At 39.3% G+C, this 18776-nt stretch overlaps 1 protein-coding gene across 1 annotated transcript in view; it reads left to right on the forward strand.

Annotated features, from left to right (window-relative positions):
* Positions 1 to 18776, forward strand: part of schip1 (schwannomin interacting protein 1) — a 365243-nt gene that overhangs the window by 116505 nt on the left and 229962 nt on the right. Inside the window, exons 11-12 of the mRNA XM_083525662.1 lie at positions 2652 to 2704; positions 4608 to 4746. Of these exons, the coding sequence (XP_083381788.1) occupies positions 2652 to 2704; positions 4608 to 4746 (192 nt within the window). The remainder of the gene's footprint in view (positions 1 to 2651; positions 2705 to 4607; positions 4747 to 18776) is intronic.

The following is an 18776-nucleotide window of genomic DNA, read 5'->3' on the forward strand; positions in this document are numbered from 1 at the left end:
CGAACTGATCCACATGATATACACTATATGGACAAAAAAAATTTTAATATAATTTTTCAGCTACATGTGGTTCTCCAAACTGCTACAACAAAGCTGGAAGCACACGATAGTCTTTGGATGTGGTAGCATGACATTTTTCCTTCACTATGAGACCCAAACCTTTTCCAGCATGACAATGCCCCCGTGCACAAAACCAGCTCCAGCTCTCTCCACCACATCTGTCTATGATTGACTCTTGATGCATGTCAAGATGCTTCGGTTAGCTACATCCGCTACCTTCTTAAAGGGGCTGCTTTAACAAATTACCGCTAAATTGAAACCCCCAAGCTCGCAAAAAGAACAAAAAACAACACAGTGGATTTATGCCGGTCGTATCATTTTATTTGGTTGCATTTATCCACCACACCTTAAAGGCCGGTCCGTACAAATATTTTCCCACATTTTTTCGGTCCGTGGCGCAAAAAAAAGGTTGGGGACCACTGGATTAAAGTCCAGTTGACATGTATAAATATAAGGTACATTTAGAACATAAATATATACATACGGTCCCCCGATAATTTGCGGTTCGAAACTCGCAGCTCGGAAAATTTGCGGGTTCTCATTTGGAACAGCAAATTGCAGATTCGCAGCAGGACCGAATGTTAAGGAACGTTAGGGATAACATTTTAAACTATGTTTTTTACAAACAAAGACATAAAAATTATGTATAATTTTATAGTTAAATTAATATTAAAGTAACATAATGTCTAGAAGAATTCACTATGGTCTCATAGGGGCTGCGTCATAAACTCGTGGGGGATCTTAGACTGTAACCCCCGGGAGTTCCAGGGGACCACTGTATATAATATACATTGACCCAAGGCCAAGGACTGATCCCTGAGCACAGGAGCACCTTGAGTGAAAGCAGTGATGGCAGATTTATGTCTAGGCACAGATCTCCTACATACCGGATGTGGTCATTTACAGGCACTCTCAATCTTCTCTTATACTGTTCAATCTCTCATCTCCATTCTCTACAGCTCATCAGATCATTTTTGCTCTCCTTTCAACCTCTCTCAGTTCTTTTTATCTCTATCTCTCACAGGCTTACAAACACCCCTCCCTTCTCTTTTTCACTCTCTTACCTCCATCTGTTCTTCACACTGAAAACACAGGTAAAATCTTGCGTATATATGTGTGTGTGACTGTGTTTGTGTTTGTTACTACACATTTAATAAAGCATTTGTGTGAAACAGTGTGTAAACGGATTTTGGCAAAGTGAAGATAACATTGGCTTTTGGAATGCAAAGACAAAGTGGAAAGTCAAATCTACTGATCCATACCTATGTCACACACACACACACACACACACACACACACACACACACACACACACACACACACACACACACACACACACACACACATACTGTGGTTGGGGTGACTACTACTACACAGATTGCATGATCACACAAGCTGAAGATTTCTTTGAATTTATTTTCTTTTTCCTGCAAATACATTTCCCTTGACAGAAGGTAATCACTCACTATGTGCTCACACACACACACACACACACACACACACACACACACACACACACACACACACACACAAACACACACTATGACCCCCGAGGCAGTATGAGCAAAGAATGCTTTAGTCTAATGCTCCATGTAATTACATTATCTTCCTCAGTGATATTAAAGAGAATTATTTAACTGGCTGTGGGGTTTGAGAGGGAGTTGTTCATAGAGAAGAAGCGAAAGAGCGAAAGAGGAGGAGCATGGCCTGTCATAAAGAATTACTTAATTCAATTTGGAGCTCACTTTTTCCTAATTAGCTCAGACAGCGATATATGCAATGAAGCAGGAATCATGCGCCGGCGCATTATACCGAATAAGATCAGCAGTGTGAGTCGGTTGCGGTTTATCGCTTGCAGCTAATAGAGTAATGTTTGGTAGAAAAACTGGATCTCAGCTGGGTGGCTTTGGATGTCCCTTCACCCTTCACTCTGAACTGTAATGAATGGACATTCGGTGCCAACCAGATGAGGATGGGTTCTCTTTTGATGCTGTGTTTCCTTCCCACAGTCACCACTGACTCGTCACAGTTTTGTTTTTACTGTGTGAAGCTGCTTCGAGACAATGTCCATTGTTAAAAGTGCAATACAAATACAATTGAATTAAATTTCAATTCCAGCATGACAATGCCCCCCTGTCCACAAAGTCACGTCTATGAAAATTTGATTTGTATTCATGAGAGTGGAAGATCTTGAGTAGCCTGCTATAGAGCTCTGACCTCAACCCTGCTGAACATCTTTGTGATGAATCGGAAGACTGACTGCACCTCAGGCCTCCTCACCTCAACCTACATCTGTACCTGACATTACTTACATCCTTGTGGCTGAATGAGCACAAATCTCCACAAGCACACTCCAAAATCTAGCAGAACATCTTGCCAGAAGAGTAGAGGCTATTATAAGAGAAAATGTTGTCCATAAACTTTTGTCTATTCTGTATAGTGTCATTTGAACACTATTACATCAATTAAAACCAGTACCTCTGGAAATTGTGTATTTTACAGTCCGATCTTTTCTCCCTGTGGTCGGTTTCTGTTCGAATAAAAAATTATCATAATATTTTTGCTCTCTCTTTTTCTTCTGGGTGTCACAGGACAAGCTTAAGACCCTGCAGAACATCACCGATGGAGGATATCCACTGCAGAAGTGAGTTCTACACACGCTTGCACGCACACACACACACACACACACACACACACACACACACACACGAACTGGTGCTTAGCTTGTCTTTTTCCTCACTGCTATAACAACGTTAGCTTACCTACGCTAAAGTCAAAGTGTGACACTTTCAGTGCAACAGTGACGAGTCGTTCATGAACGATTCGTTCATTTCTAAACGAATCTTCAATGTGATTCAGAAGAACGAGTAATCTCAAAGAGTAATGCATTCATTTTCTACTGGACATGCATGAGCAAAGCATCGTAAAATCTCTCTTATGTACCAGGAACGGAATTGAGTACTTTATCCCATGAGTCCTCTGGTACGAGTCGTTCATTCTTTTGTCATGTGACTCCCATAGACGCTATGCAGAACATTACACAGAAAACAGAATTGAGCAGTTCATCCTATGAGTCCTCTGGTCTGAATCGTTCCTTCTTTTGTCATGTGACTCACATTTACGTTACACAATGCAATGGCTCAGTTCTTTTTTGTCCGAATCATGACATTATTGTTACAGTAATTATGGGAGTCACGTGACAAAAGAAATAAAGAGACAAATCAGAAGATTTAAGATGATATCAGACACTTTTCCGTGTCCATAGCTGCACTGTCCTATGTCCGCTGTCCAATGTTTCATAATTGGAACAATAGTCAAAGTTCGTGCATTTAGATGTGTTGGAAAATCTGCTTATTGAAAAGGTAACATTTCATATTATTTCTGATCAAATGCCTCAAAAAAGGATTCATTCATTTTAAAAAACGAGATTCAAAGAACTAAGTAACTAGAACGATCCGATCTTCCCATCACTACCTTGCATCACGAGCATCAAGTCGTGTCGCTTTTCGTTAAGCTGGGAATGAAACACGCATCCTCTGGAAAAAAAAAAAAAACTTTAGCTGACACAGAACCCATTCAGCATCGTCGGTGACTTCGGTCCCACTGAGTTCATCGTTTTTCCATGCTATTAAATTGGCTTTTTGACAAGGCAAATGAATTCTGTCTAAATGCTGCCTGCTGTTTGACATTTAGAAAGAGGCAGTTGTCAGTCCATTCAACCCCTCACACACACACACACACACACACACACACACACACACACACACACACACACACACACACACACACACTCCTTGTGTCCTTGAGCAAATTTGAATGAAATTCCCTCATCAGTGTATCATGAGTGGATTCACCCCCTGGCTAAGGCTTAGGCTGCAGTTTAATTAAAGATAACACCTGCCAGCCAGGCTTCCTCACAAAACGATGAACAATTAAGTGAATTATATTTCCCTTGGAAGGAAAAAAAACCTGTGTGTATTTGTGCTCGTGTGGTGTATGTTTCATTTGTACCCAGCAAGAACATTGAGAACTTTTGTACTGGCAGGAAAATGATTGTGTTCAAGTAGTCATGAATTCATACCTCCATCGTTTGGGTTCTGGAAATACAGATGAAATCAACACCACATCAATCATCAACAAACCATCATCAATCATCGGCATGCAAGTATATGAACCGAAAGCATAAGACGATGAGATATAAGACATTAGATAATAAAGTAACAGCTGTAATAAATGGATTTGCAGAAAATGAATAGCTTTCACATGCTGCCTTCAACAGAATGCAAATTGTTAGGATCCAAAATAGACCCTAATGAGGAGCTCGGTTTCAGTCTTCGGGAGCTGCACAGTCTGAGAATGGCACCACACAATAAGAATTCAGGCACACATTATACGCACCGCATCTGGGAATAACAACACAAAGCAAAATGTGTATACCAGGATTTATTGTTTGATGTTGCCCTGTCCTCTTTAATCCCATTTGCTTTAACGTACCTCTTGTACCTCGTCCTGTTTTCCCACTAATCGTAAACGTGTTTGATTGACAGCATCCAGCACGCCTGGGGGGACTTCCTGCAGAGACAACATATCATGGAAAAGAGGAGCCCGTCCCCGCCGTCCCTCTCTTCTTCAGACAAGATGAGCACTTCGATCAGCATGACCACCCTGTCTGATGGCAGCACCCCTGTAAGTCTTACCCTGCTTTTTTTTTTTTCCATTCTCTTATTGGCTGTGCATGAAGCAGCCCAGAGCGGCACATACCCAGTTTTAAATCCCAAAGTGAACGTGTTTTATAACACATACAATCTTTGCAAGAAAGAGCCGATTACAGCTAAATCTACAATTAGATTTACAACAATCTCTTAAATGAAATGGCAATTTTCCCTACACTTATTTTTCCTGCTACATTATCGGCTTAACACGTCAATGTTCCAGTGAAGTAGCAGGGTTTGTATTTCTTGTGATTTCTTTCTCATTGCTGATTGAGATCGGTGTCAGTATGTCTAAATCTGAATCTACCGTATGTACTGAGTTGTTTTTTTAGGCTAGGCTTACCAGTCTGAGTGATGTGAAGCATGGAATAGTATACGGTATCTGTGTAATGGCTGTGTAAACGCTTAGGTTTCATTTGCGTGCAAGGGAGAACCTCTCCGTTTTGGATGGGAAATGAAATCGCAAAACCGCACGCAACACACATTGGGTAACCTTCTTGAAAATACTCCTCTGGAGCATCCCCTTTCTGCTGAGCTTGCTGACCAATAGTTGCTGACTGAGACCTAGTGAGGGAGGAAAACATGATGAGAGAGAAAGCGATACACATCTCATTCCTATCCTTCCTGCAAGTCATTTACATGGAATTTGTACAGTAACAGTGACAGTTAATACCAAGAGCTTACTGGTCATGTGGGTGAAGTAATGACAACAATGTGGGTACTGGAGGTGATACATTTGGTGGTACATCACTGCTTTATTAGTAGATGTTAGTCTCTGAAAGGACATTTTACATGTTGTCCATGGGTTTGCAGGAATCTCCTGCTTGCACTCACCTCACCAAAACATTCCACTAGGTAGTTTGTAGACAAGTTTCCCCTACAGTAGGTCTGATTGATTATATGTGCACAGAGCCCTGTGATGGATTGGAGTCTTATCCAGGGAGGATTCCAACCTCACATCCACTGATCAAGTGCGGTATATGGACAAAATGTTGTGGACACCTAACTGTAAGATTCGTATGTGCTTTTTGAACATTTGATTCCACATTTAAATATCGATTAGCTGCCAAAATAATCTCCACTCTTCTAGGAAGATGTTTTACTAGATTTTAGAGTGGAGATGTGTACTCAATCAGCTACAAGGGCGTTAGTAAAAGCAGGTATTGGTGTAGGTGAGGTGAGGAGGCCTGGGGTGCAGTCAGCATTCCAATTAATCCCAAAAGGTGTTCAATAGGGTTGAGGTCAGAGCTCTATAGCAGGAGAGCTTCCACTCCAACCCATATAAAGCATATCTTCTTGGATCTGGCTTTGTTCAACGAGGCATTGGCAGGTTGAAACAGATTTGGGTCTCCTAGTTCAAGTGAAGGAAAATGTTCTAGTGACATCCTATAAAATTGTGTACTGCCAAATTTGTGGTAACAGCTTGGGAGTCAGGTGTCCCAACTAATTTGTCCACATTAGGTTTAATTGAATTATAGACTTATTTAGTATAATATTTAGTTTAATTAGTTTGCTACAAACTACTGCAAGAATCTTTACATGCTCACACCTTCTCACTTATTCTCATATATGGACATTTACTGCAGACAAATGCAATTACAAATGTTAATTTCCATAGTGTATGTCAACATGCAATCACATTTCTTGGACATGATCAACACACAAAAAACTTCCTGTCCATGTTTTGTTTGCTGTTTTTAAATATTTGTAAAAAAAATTTTTAAGACTAGAGTTCTTCATGAGAGTTTTTTTTCTATATTAAGGTGAAAAAGTAACCACTAAGAAGTCACAAAGTGTACAAGCCCACGCTTGAATTTCAAAAGCTTTCTTTTTTCTATTGTGCCAGCAGGACAGATCATCTCTGCAAGAACCCAGTCATACTTTCAAAATGACTGGATTTGTAACCTCCACCTTTGTGCAAAAACACATTCATCGTGGTGTTTTTTTGCCATCCAGAAAAAACACCACAATGAATGTGTTTTGGCACAAAGGTGGATTTCGATGATAGAAAATCAATACAAAGTGAAATAAGGACCTAGCCTGGTGGAATAAGGACCTAGCCTGACCTCATATCCCTGCACTGCATTAGCATCCAAATCATACTTTATCCAAATCATTGCTGTTCAGGTCTAAAAGTAGATTTGTTTTTTTATAATAATTTTACAGAAGAATAAGATGTGAGTGTGACAGGCAAATAGCCTGAGATTCAATAATGTATGCACCAATTCTGCTTTGATTTGTCAAGTTTATTCAAGGAAATTCTTCACATTTTATTGGAGAACCTGCACATTTAAGAGCACTTCATAATTTCTTAACTAGCAGTCGGATTAGGTTTGTCCTGTGTCTAATATATATATAATTCATATAATAATTCATAAATGGTGATGACAAAATGAAAAAAGTAAACACTAAATTTACATGTGTATCGAATGCAATCCTTTTTGTGTGGAACATATTTATTAGAAATAGTATTTTGTACAATTTGTAGTGTGTTGCTAAACCTATTTTGATTTTGTTATGCGCATGTGCAAAATCCCTGCCACCTTTTTACGACAGTTTAGTGTTTTCTGCCCAGCTTCAAGATTTTCACATATCGAGGGAGTGAAAGAATAAAGGATGGAACGAATGAAGACATTTGCTGAAGTATGCTGAAATAAGTAGAACAGTTAGGTAGAACATATCTTTAGGAAATTAAATATCAAATGTAAAACACACACACACACACACACACACACACACACACACACACACACACACACACACACAAACACACATTTATATACACATCTGTATTACCCTTGCATTTTAATTTTATTTTATTAAATCAATTTAATGTGTGCCAATTTAATTAAAACTCGAATGTATTGCATTATTTTGGTTTATTTTATTTCATATTTTTATATTATAGGAAAATGTAAACCCAGCCATTAGGGGGGAACAAGCCAGTGTACTCTTAGTGCCGGTCCCAAGCCCGGGTAAATGGGGAGGGTTGCGTTAGGAAGGGCATCCAGCGTAAAACATGTGCCAAATCAAATATGCGGATCACAAATGAGAATTTCATACCGGATCGGTCGAGGCCCGGGTTAACAGCGACCGCCACAGGTATCGTTAGCCAACAGGGTACCGGTGGAAATTGGGCTACTGTTGGCCGAAGGAGGAGAAGGAGAGGAGGAAGGCGTCTACAGAGACGGCAGGAAAAGGAGCTGTGTAGGAGAGTAGAGGTTCGGGTTGGTACTTTAAATGTTGGTACTATGACGGGTAAAGGGAGAGAGATAGCTGATATGATGGAGAGGAGAAAGGTATAAATGCTGTGTGTTCAGGAGACCAAGTGGAAAGGGAGTAAGGCCAGGAACATTGGAGGTGGGTTTAAACTGTTTTATCATGGTGTGGATGGGAAGAGAAATGGTGTAGGGGTGATTCTGAAGGAAGCGTACAGTAAGAGTGTAGTGGAGGTGAAGAGAGTTTCTGATAGGGTGATGATCGTGAAGGTGGAAGTTGAAGGGATGATGATAAATGTCATAAGTGCCTATGCTCCACAAGTTGGCTGTGAGATGGAGGAGAAAGAAAGATTCTGGAGTGAATTAGATGAAGTGGTAGATGGTGTACCTAGGAAAGAACGATTGGTGATTGGGGCAGACTTTAATGGGCATGTAGGTGAAGGGAACAGAGGTGATGAGGAGGTGATGGGTAGGTATGGTTTTAAGGAGAGGAATGTGGAAGGGCAGATGGTGGTAGATTTTGCTAAAAGGATGGAAATGGCAGTGGTGAACACGTATTTTAAGAAGAAGGAGGATCATAGGGTGACGTATAAGAGTGGAGGAAGGTGCACACAGGTGGATTATCTTCTGTGTAGGAGATGCAACCTGAAGGAGATTGGAGACTGTAAGGTGTTGGCGGGGGACAGTGTAGCTAGACAGCATCGGATGGTGGTCTGTAGGATGGTTTTGGAGGCGAAGAAGAAGAGGAGGAAAGTAAGGATTGAAAGAAGAATAAGATGGTGGAAACTAAAGGAGGAAGAGTGTAGTGTGAGGTTCAGGGAAGAGGTCAGACAGGGGCTTGGTGGTGGTGAAGAGGTGCTGGATGATTCGGCAACTACTGCAGGAGCGATGAGGGAGGCAGCTAGAAAAGTACTTGGTGTGACATCTGGAAATAGAAAGCAAAACAAGGAGACGTGGTGGTGGAATGAGGAAGTGCAGGAGAGCATTAGGGGAAAGAGATTGGCAAAACAGAAGTGGGATCGACAAAGTGATGAGAAAAGTAGGCAGGAGTACAAGGAGATGCGGCAGCAGGTTAAAAGGGATGTGGCGAAAGCCAAGGAAAAGGCATATGAGGAACTGTATAAGAGGTTGGACACTAAGGAAGGAGAAAAGGATTTATACCGATTGGCCAGGCAGAGGGACCGAGCTGGGAAGGATGTACTGCAAGTAAGAGCAATAAAGGATGGAGAGGGAAATGTGTTGACTAGTGAGGAGAGTGTGTTGAGAAGATGGAGGGAGTATTTTGAGCAGCTGATGAATGAGGAAAATCAGAGAGAGAGAAGGTTGGAGGATGTGGAGTTGGTGAAGCAGGATGTAGATAGGATTAGTAAGGAGGAAGTGAGAGCAGCGATTAAGAGGATGAAGAATGGAAAGTCAGTTGGACCAGATGACATACCGGTAGAAGCGTGGAGATGTTTAGGAGAGATGGCAGTGGAGTTTTTAACCAGATTGTTTAACAGGATTCTGGAAGGGGAGGGGATGCCTGAGGAATGGAGAAGGAGTGTGCTGGTACCGATCTTTAAGCATAAGGGAGATGTGCAGACCTGCAGTAACTACAGGGGAATTAAGTTGATCAGTCACACCATGAAGTTATGGAAAAGAGTAGTGGAAGCCAGGCTGAGAGAAGAGGTGACCATATGTGAGCAACAGTATGGTTTCATGCCGAGAAAGAGCACCACAGATGCCTTATTTGCTTTGAGGATGTTGATGGAGAAGTATAGAGAAGGACAGAAGGAATTGCATTGTGTATTTGTGGATTTAGAGAAAGCGTACGACAGGGTGCCGAGAGAGGAGTTGTGGTATTGTATGAGGAAGTCAGGTGTGTCAGAGAAGTATGTGAGGGTGGTGCAGGACATGTATGAGGACAGTGTGACGGCAGTAAAGTGTGCAGTAGGTACGACAGACTGGTTCAGGGTAAAGGTTGGACTGCATCAAGGATCGGCCTTGAGCCCTTTCCTGTTTGCAGTGGTGATGGACAGGTTGACGGACGAGGTCAGACAGGAGTCTCCCTGGACTATGATGTTTGCAGATGATATTGTGATTTGTGGTGAGAGTAGAGAGCAGGTTGAGAAGAGCCTGGAGAGGTGGAGATATGCGCTGGAGAGAAGAGGAATGAAAGTCAGTAGGAGTAAGACAGAGTACATGTGTGTGAATGAGAGGGAGGGCAGTGGAGGGGTGCGGTTGCAGGGGGAAGAGGTGAAGAAGGTGGAGGAGTTCAGGTACCTGGGGTCAACAGTGCAAAGTAATGGAGAGTGTGTTAGGGAAGTAAAGAAAAGAGTGCAGGCAGGGTGGAGTGGGTGGAGAAGAGTGACAGGAGTGATTTGTGATAGAAGAGTATCTGCAAGAATGAAAGGGAAAGTTTATAGGACTGTGGTGAGACCTGTGATGTTGTATGGATTAGAGACAGTGGCACTGAGTAAAAGACAGAAGGTGGAGCTGGAGGTAGCAGAGCTGAAGATGTTGAGGTTTTTGTTGGGAGTGACGAGGATGGACAAGATTAGAAATGAGTTTATTAGAGGGACAGCACATGTAGGATGTTTTGGTGACAAGGTGAGGGAGGCGAGATTGAGATGGTTTGGACATGTGCAGAGAAGGGACATGAATTATATTGGTAGAAAAATGCTGAAGATGGAGCCACCAGGTAGGAGGAAAAGAGGAAGGCCAAGGAGGAGGTTCATGGATGTGGTGAGGGAAGACATGCAGGTAGTTGGTGTAAAAGAGGCAGATATAGAGGACAGGGTGGTATGGAGACGGATGATCCGCTGTGGCGACCCCTAATGGGAGCAGCCAAAAGAAGAAGAAGAAGATATTATAGGAAAATGTTATAAAATATAATTTTATATACTATTTAACCAAGTCGGCATTGTATTAAACATTTTTTTGACTGTTGATCTTCACAAATGTTAAAAATTAATTGTGGTTATAAAAAAAGACAAACAATTTTATGCTCTGCATTTCTTCCTCCCTAACGGCAGAGGGGGCAAAAGTACACACATTCACTAAAGTAGAAATGTTCTAAATTTATCTTAAATGAATAGTTTTCAAGTTTTTAATACTCTAATAAGCATGAACAGGGACAAATATTGGTGCTTTATGCAAATGAATGTGTATTATTATTAAATCCAAACTCCGCAATGTTTTAAAGTAATTACAGTGTCATGTTAAATGTCATAAATCATCAGGACACCAAACGAAACCTTTGCTATGTTTCCACACGGACGGTTATCGAGGTGACACAAGAGACACTGTATCTCTTCTAACTTTCATACAGATTACATAATGAGAGAATTATGACGTTTCAAGCTTTCTATCCATATATTTATGATGTCTGTACAGAAAGTATTCACTGAGATTCAGGTTGTTTTATTTATGTCTGTGAAAGCAGATATAGAGAGAGCGCCCCCTGTCTGTTTTCTTTAAAAGCACAACGTTTTGTTGTTATTATGAGCGTAAAAAAAGTAGATCCTTTACAGATTCGAATGATGCTCTTATCTGTACGATCAAAAATGACAGAGTAATTTAAGTTAGTTTTGGCGTTATGAGAAAAAATTGGCACAAAACGCGCTGCCATGTTTCTCGACCCCAGAGGGTTAATTGATGGATGTGAGCATCATGGCGGATTTCGGTGCTGATTTGATAATTGGCACATGAGAAAAACAAATGATAACTGATAAAATTTTATTTTTGGAGTTATTTTGTTGTATCTGAGTAAATATTTTATATTTACTTTTAGCCATCCGAGCAGTTATACACAAAAAACGTACGCATGGTATAGAAATACCTTTTCGAAAGTCTGATTTCCTTATGAAACCCTTTTTTCCTTTAATTTGTCACTGTAAAGATCTGAGGAATAGACCATAGTTTTGAGTGATTACAGAAGTAATTTCACCCAAATGAGGATGGGTTCCCCTTTCGAATCTGGTTCCTCTCAAGGTTTCTTCCTCATAACATCTAAGGGGTTTTTTCCTTGCCACAGTCACCATGGCTGCTCATCAGGGATAAACACACACCATTCACCTTCACTGTTAAACTCTTTTGTGAAAAGCGCTATAGAAATAAACGACTTGAAAGTGTGTTTGCTATAAGGAAAATAATGCAAACTCCAAATTCTCCAGCTCTCCCACACTTACACAAACAGCAATCAAGTAACACTTGTCACTTTGCTGTGTTACCAGATGGAATAGTCTTAGTAAAAAAGGGATATCACTGTCATTTTATATGAATCATTGCTGCAATAACATCTGATATCACTTTTTCCCCCTGCATTTTTCCATGCTCTGTATCTCCTTTTATTCCTCTGAGGCAATTCAAGCTCCAGTTCCTTTGAGGTAATATATGATAATTATGGCAACTCGACATAAACATATGTAAAGTGAGCTCGACTTTCCGCAGCCCCGCTTGTCATTTATTACTCTGTAGAAACAGCTGTGTCGTCTTTTGTTTTGCTTTTAGGAGGAAATGGCAACAATAAAGTGTGGAAAAGAAAAGAGTGAACTAATACAGAAAAATGCATAGAGTCTTTCTATCTATCTATCTATCTATCTATCTATCTATCTATCTATCTATCTATCTATCTATCTATCTGTCTGTCTGTCTGTCTGTCTGTCTGTCTGTCTGTCTGTCTGTCTGTCTGTCTGTCTGTCTGTCTGTCTGTCTGTCTCTCTCTCTCTCTCTCTCTCTCTCTCTCTCTCTCTCTCTCTCTATATATATATATATATATATATATATATATATATATATATATATATATATATATATATATATATATATATAATTTATATAAATTTGATTGCAATTTTTTTTATCTAATCAAATCTAATCATCATCATAAATTCAGAAAATCTGTCCTTATGACATATTTCCACTAGGGGTCAGTATTACAGCATGCCATACATATTCTACTGCACACCTGTGCGATCCCCCCCCCCCCTCTCTCTCTCTCTCTCTCTCTCTCTCTCTCTCTCTCTCTCTCTCTCTCTCTCTCTCTCTCTCTCCTGTTAATTGTCTATTATCAATTGCCTTTTAATTAAAATTGTGAGGCAAAAGACAGATAATTGCATTACTACGCTGGCAACAAGCTCTTTGCTTCCCTATCTCGCTTCTTCTCACCCTCTCTTCCTCCATTTCCCCCTTTGTACACTGTTCTCTATCCATTCCTAGCACTGTTTTTATCCTGTAATGTGTTTTGCATCAAATATTTACCGGCTCTTGGACCGTATCAGATTCCGGAATGAGGTTTCCCCTCATGTTTTATTGGCAGCACGTTTCTGATCATTAAACGCAGAGAGCAGTGTTTATGTGAAAAGGCAGACTGATATCATTATAAAGAGGTCCTATTGATTATGGTCAGAATCGATTCGTGTGTGGGTAATGTGTGTGTGTGTGTGTGTGTGTGTGTGTGTGTGTGTGTGTGTGTGTGTGTGTGTGTGTGTGTGTGTGTGTGTGTGTGTGTGTGTAAAAACCGTTTCACATACAAGATATGCGCAATAAATCATCAATCATCATCTCGCCTTCGATGACATTGTTTAATGTATTTATTAATGGAATACTTTTTAACTGTTTGTAGTTGTTCAGATTTAATGTTAGTTCTTATTTATTTTTTTAAAGAACAGATTAACAGTCCCAAACATCACAGCAAGAATTTCTTGTGCTGGGAAATTACCAGATACTGTAACTGCGCACATTAATGATTTTAAACACTTTTTTGTTTATTATTAGCAGTAACAAAAGTTTACTGGTATGCCTCCTCCCAAAAAAAAAAGAAAAAAGAAAAGAAACACACACACACACACACACACACACACACACACACACACACACACACACACACACACACACACACGTGTGTGTGTTTGTGTTATATTACTATATATATTACTATATATTACTATATTCTATTACTACATATATTACTACACACACATATATATATATATATATATATATATATATATATATATATATATATATATATATATATATATATATATATATATATAAAACAACAACAACAATATGTTGTATTTTACTGTGCATAGTTATCCATCAATGATGAACATCTGCAACCAGCTGCAAAAACACAGGTTCGGGTGAGAAGCAGATGCAGAAATGGCATATCACTAACTGTGTTTACCGTAAAACACATTTTTTTTCTAATTATCATTGTTTTTTTCTGTTTATGTTAATATTAATGTACAACAGATTTTTTTAATTTTTTTTATTTATTAATTTATTTTTTTTTTACAACAGAGATGGTTTTACCAATCATCACCACCCTAGGGAGTGGCGGTTCTGATTATTAATCCCTGCGTATGACAGAAATGTGTAATTTATGTCCCATTCATGCCATTAATTAATTATAAAATACCCTTTATGAACAAAAGGGGCACAAAGACTAATCCTTCTCCAAACTGTTACCACAAAGTCCAGTCTCACGGCTCTTTGTGATCATAGACAAGAATTTGCCTCTGTTTTCACATCACTGAGGAGGACTTTAAGATGTATTTTCGGTGCCTCCACCAAAGTTTCTTTCTGCCACTGGATCCCACAGATGCTGTATTGTTTTTTCTCGTTTGTTATTGATATTTTAATCCTTAAGCACCCAATTCTCCACATTTAATCAGGAGATTTTATCCTTATTTTTACTGCTTTATGTTCGGTAAGCTACACGCTAATATAAACCATCATCACTGGTTACTTCCGGTCAAAATACAGTAAATATATTCTCCCGTTTAATTAAGGAAACTGCGTTGATTAGAGACACACACGATTATTACCTGCTTTCTTCCCTAAGAGTGTGTGTGTGTGCGTGTGTGTGCGTGTGTGTGTGTGTGCGTGTGTGTGTGTGTGCGTGTGTGTGTGTGTGTGTGTGTGTGTGTGTGTGTGTGTGCTTAATGACATGGAAGCCTCCGCGTCTCATATGTGATGGTAGGAACATTTATAATGAAGGAGATGCCACATATTCTTATGCTAATTCAACCTCATTAGAGCTTCGCCAGGAATCTACTTGTATCATGATTTCAATTATAATGACATGAATAAATTATTCACAGTTCCATATATTAGAATGTGCAATGATCCCATAATAAAGAATAAAGAAGAATTCATCATGCATAACAGTAAAAGTTATTTAAACCCATGCTGCTTGTTTTGTTTCTGTATACCACCACTCTGTTTCATCATCCCAATTTTTCCTAATATTTATATTATAATTATCATTATTATCATATTTTATATTTTATATTATATATTCCAATCCATCCCAATATTTCAATAGAAACCATTTACGGACAAATGCAACCACAAATATTGTAAGACAAGGGAACAAAAAAAAAAAAAAAACAGAGGGGGGATCTAAACTATAAAGAGATCAGGCTTTTAGGTGACGCTGCAGTCTCCAGCTGGACACCACTATTGTGTGTACGTGCGCTTACCTTTCCAAATCCATTAGCCAGTGCTGTAATTTAAGAATACACAAAGCTGTGGATTATGGGGAGAGAAATAGAGAGAGGGAGAGATGGCATGGAAAATAGAGGGCAAACGGAAAGGGAGCCAGTGAATTCATGTTCGTGTAAAAGCCTCTGTTGTTCTCTTCAGTGAATTATTAACACAGCTGGTGTGTTGTGGTACTTTGGGTGAGCTGAAGAGGAATACGACAGTTCATTCAGGACTCTTTCAAGTTTAATATGACGGCAGCAACTAGGTTAAAAAAAATTAAGTAAATCACACTATATGAAATACATAGCAGTGTAAACACATATATATATATATATATATATATATATATATATATATATATATATATATATATATATATATATATATATATATATATAATACAGACCAAAAGTTTGGACACACCTTGTGGCATCAAAACTTAGACACACCTTGTGACACTTTGAAGGCACACTCTTGGCATTCTCTTGATGCCTACTTTGAAGAACCTACAATATGACATATTTTCAGTTCACTTTTTTGTTATGTATGTAATTCCACATGTGTTAATTCATAGTTTTGATGCCTTCAAAGTGTCACAAGGTGTGTCCAAGTTTTGATGCCACAAGGTGTGTCCAAACGTTTGGTCTGTATTATATATATATATATATATATATGTGTGTGTGTTTACACTGCTATGTATTTCATATAGTGTGATTTACTTAATTTTATATATATATATATATATTAAATATATATTAATAACACTGATAACCACCTGTTAGTAGGTGGGACATATTAGGCAGCAAGTGAACATTTATTAAGTCTAAGCGTTTAAGCGAGTTCCGGAAAGGCAAATTTGTGATCGCTGTATAAAGAAGTGTAGATCAGAAAGGTTTTGAGAGTCCTTCAAGACAGGTAACTCCTGTTAGACAGTAATAGCTTGGAGAGTTATATCCACACAACTTTAGCGATAAGTTGAGTACAATGATGTGGGTAGGTTTAGACGTATTGGGGTATGGTATATAGGTGAATGAGTGTGGACAGGTTTGTGTGGGTTTCATGCCATGGAAAAAAACTGCAGCTCTTGTGGAATGTTCCTGGTCTGCAGTAGTCAGTATCTTTAAAAATTGGTCCAACAAAGGAACAGTGGAGAATAAGCAACAGGGTTATGGGTGGCCAAAGCTTATTAAGGAGCAAAGGCTGGCCGTGTGGTCCGATCCAACAGACGAGCTACAGTAGCTCAAACTGCTAAAATACGTCCTTCTTGTCAGTCAGCATGACAAATATTGTGACATAAAATGTCCCATGTGTGACTTGTGAACCCAGATTTCACTCCATGCACGTGTAATGACACGGTTGACATGCGGGTCCAATTACGGCAGAAATATCACGCCATTTTTAGTTCTGCATCCGAATAAAGAAAATGTCACTCCGGAGGATTGCTTGTTATACTATAATGATGATGGGTACAGCATCAGCAGCGACACCGGTGTGGACAGCGTGCATGCGTGGCGTGAGCTGGTTTCGCTACGTGTGTGTGTGCTTCACACGAGAGTAGAGATTGAGTTTGCTTTTTCACTGGATTTTGTAGACTGTGAGTGAAAAGGGATTGTACTTATCGCTTTGTTGCATCAGCAGTTATGGAGTTTCCAAATCCTGAGGAAAATCATGGCGGAAAATAAACATAGCAGAACGGACAAGGAGGATTAGATTGTGCATGTGTGTGTGAGTATGTGTGTGCAGCTGTGTGTGTGTGTGTGTGTGTGTGTGTGTGTGTGTGTGTGTGTGTGTGTGTGGTGTTGCAGAGATATAACATACAGGGTTATGGGTGGCCAAATAGTATGAAATTTCTTCGATTCTAAAAGCAAATCTGAGATGTACAGTGACAATAAGATAAGGAAAAATTGTTGCCATTTCACAGATCGATACTGAAGTATAGCAGGGTTCCAGTTTGCACAGAACACAGCATAATCATAATCATAATTAAAAACTTTCTCCGTTTTTTTTTTTCGGGTTTCTGTGTGAAATGAGTGTGGGAAAGCAAATGGTATAATTGCTGTGTGGCTCAGTGCTTCATTTACTGGAAATTGATGACTAAAAACATTCAAAGAAAGCATTCATGTAGAACAGAATTAACAAGGCCAAAGTGTTCAGGTTCTGAGAAACACAGCATTACCTCCCCCCCCACCCCCCACCCACACACACACACACACACACACACACACACACACACACACACACACACACACACACACACACACACACACATTTACACTCACAGTTTAAACTGCCTTTTAACTTTAAGAACTACTTAACAACGCTCCTGGTCTGAATTGCATAAAATGATCTTAAAACTACACTATATGGACAAAAGCAGCTGACTTTTACAGCCCTATATGTGTGTTTTTTTTTCTCCAAAGTGTTACCAAAAAACTAGAAACGCACAATTGTATAGGATCTTAGAATGAACACAGCTACGAAATGCAGTTTAGTATTTCCCAGAAGTGCAAATTGACACGTACAGATAAATATGCAAATATATGTACAGCATGTAATGTATAAGTGGATAAATGTACAGCAAAAAAAGTCCATGGCGGTGAAAAATGTGCAGGAGCTGTTGAGCAAGTACACTAAAAAAATATATAAACATATATTAAAAGTTCAGGATGTATGGAGAATGTGCGATATAAAAAATTGAAGAACATATGTTAATAATTTTGTGTGTCACTGTTCCTAAGACACTTTTTTCCTCTTCGTATTGCCCTATTTTAAATACATATAGAAATATGTAACACTCTCTTGAGATTATTCGAAAAGAATAAACTGCTATACTGTAATATAGCAGATATACAACAATTATAAATTGGACTCTGGATTGGAAGGTTATGAGTTCAAATTCTAGCACCGCCATCCATGCCACCGCTGGGCCCTTGAGCAAGGCCCTTAATCTTCAACTGCTTGGTTGTTAGTCACTCTGGATAAGGGCATCTGCTAAATACCAAAAAATTTTATATATATGTACACTTTCTTAGCATGTTTCTCCTGCAATTATTACGTAAATATACATTTTTGTAAGTAAATGGAGTATTCTCAGTTGTGATTGGTCAGAAAGTATTGATTCACTTATATTTTCTGGCAGCAATTCCAACATTAGTGGATGCTCGACTTAACCATATTTTTAAAAAAGGCCTTCTTGAAAAACAAAGAAATGCGTTTGGCGTGAAGCAAGAAAGCCGATATGGAGCATTTCCGAAAGAGGTCACTATGGGGAGGTGTTAGCATGAGTTTAAATCCCAGCACCACTAAGCTG

This window comes from Silurus aristotelis, assembly GCF_946808225.1.
Source record: "Silurus aristotelis genome assembly, chromosome: 22".
In the NCBI taxonomy this organism is placed as follows: Eukaryota; Metazoa; Chordata; class Actinopteri; order Siluriformes; family Siluridae; genus Silurus; species Silurus aristotelis.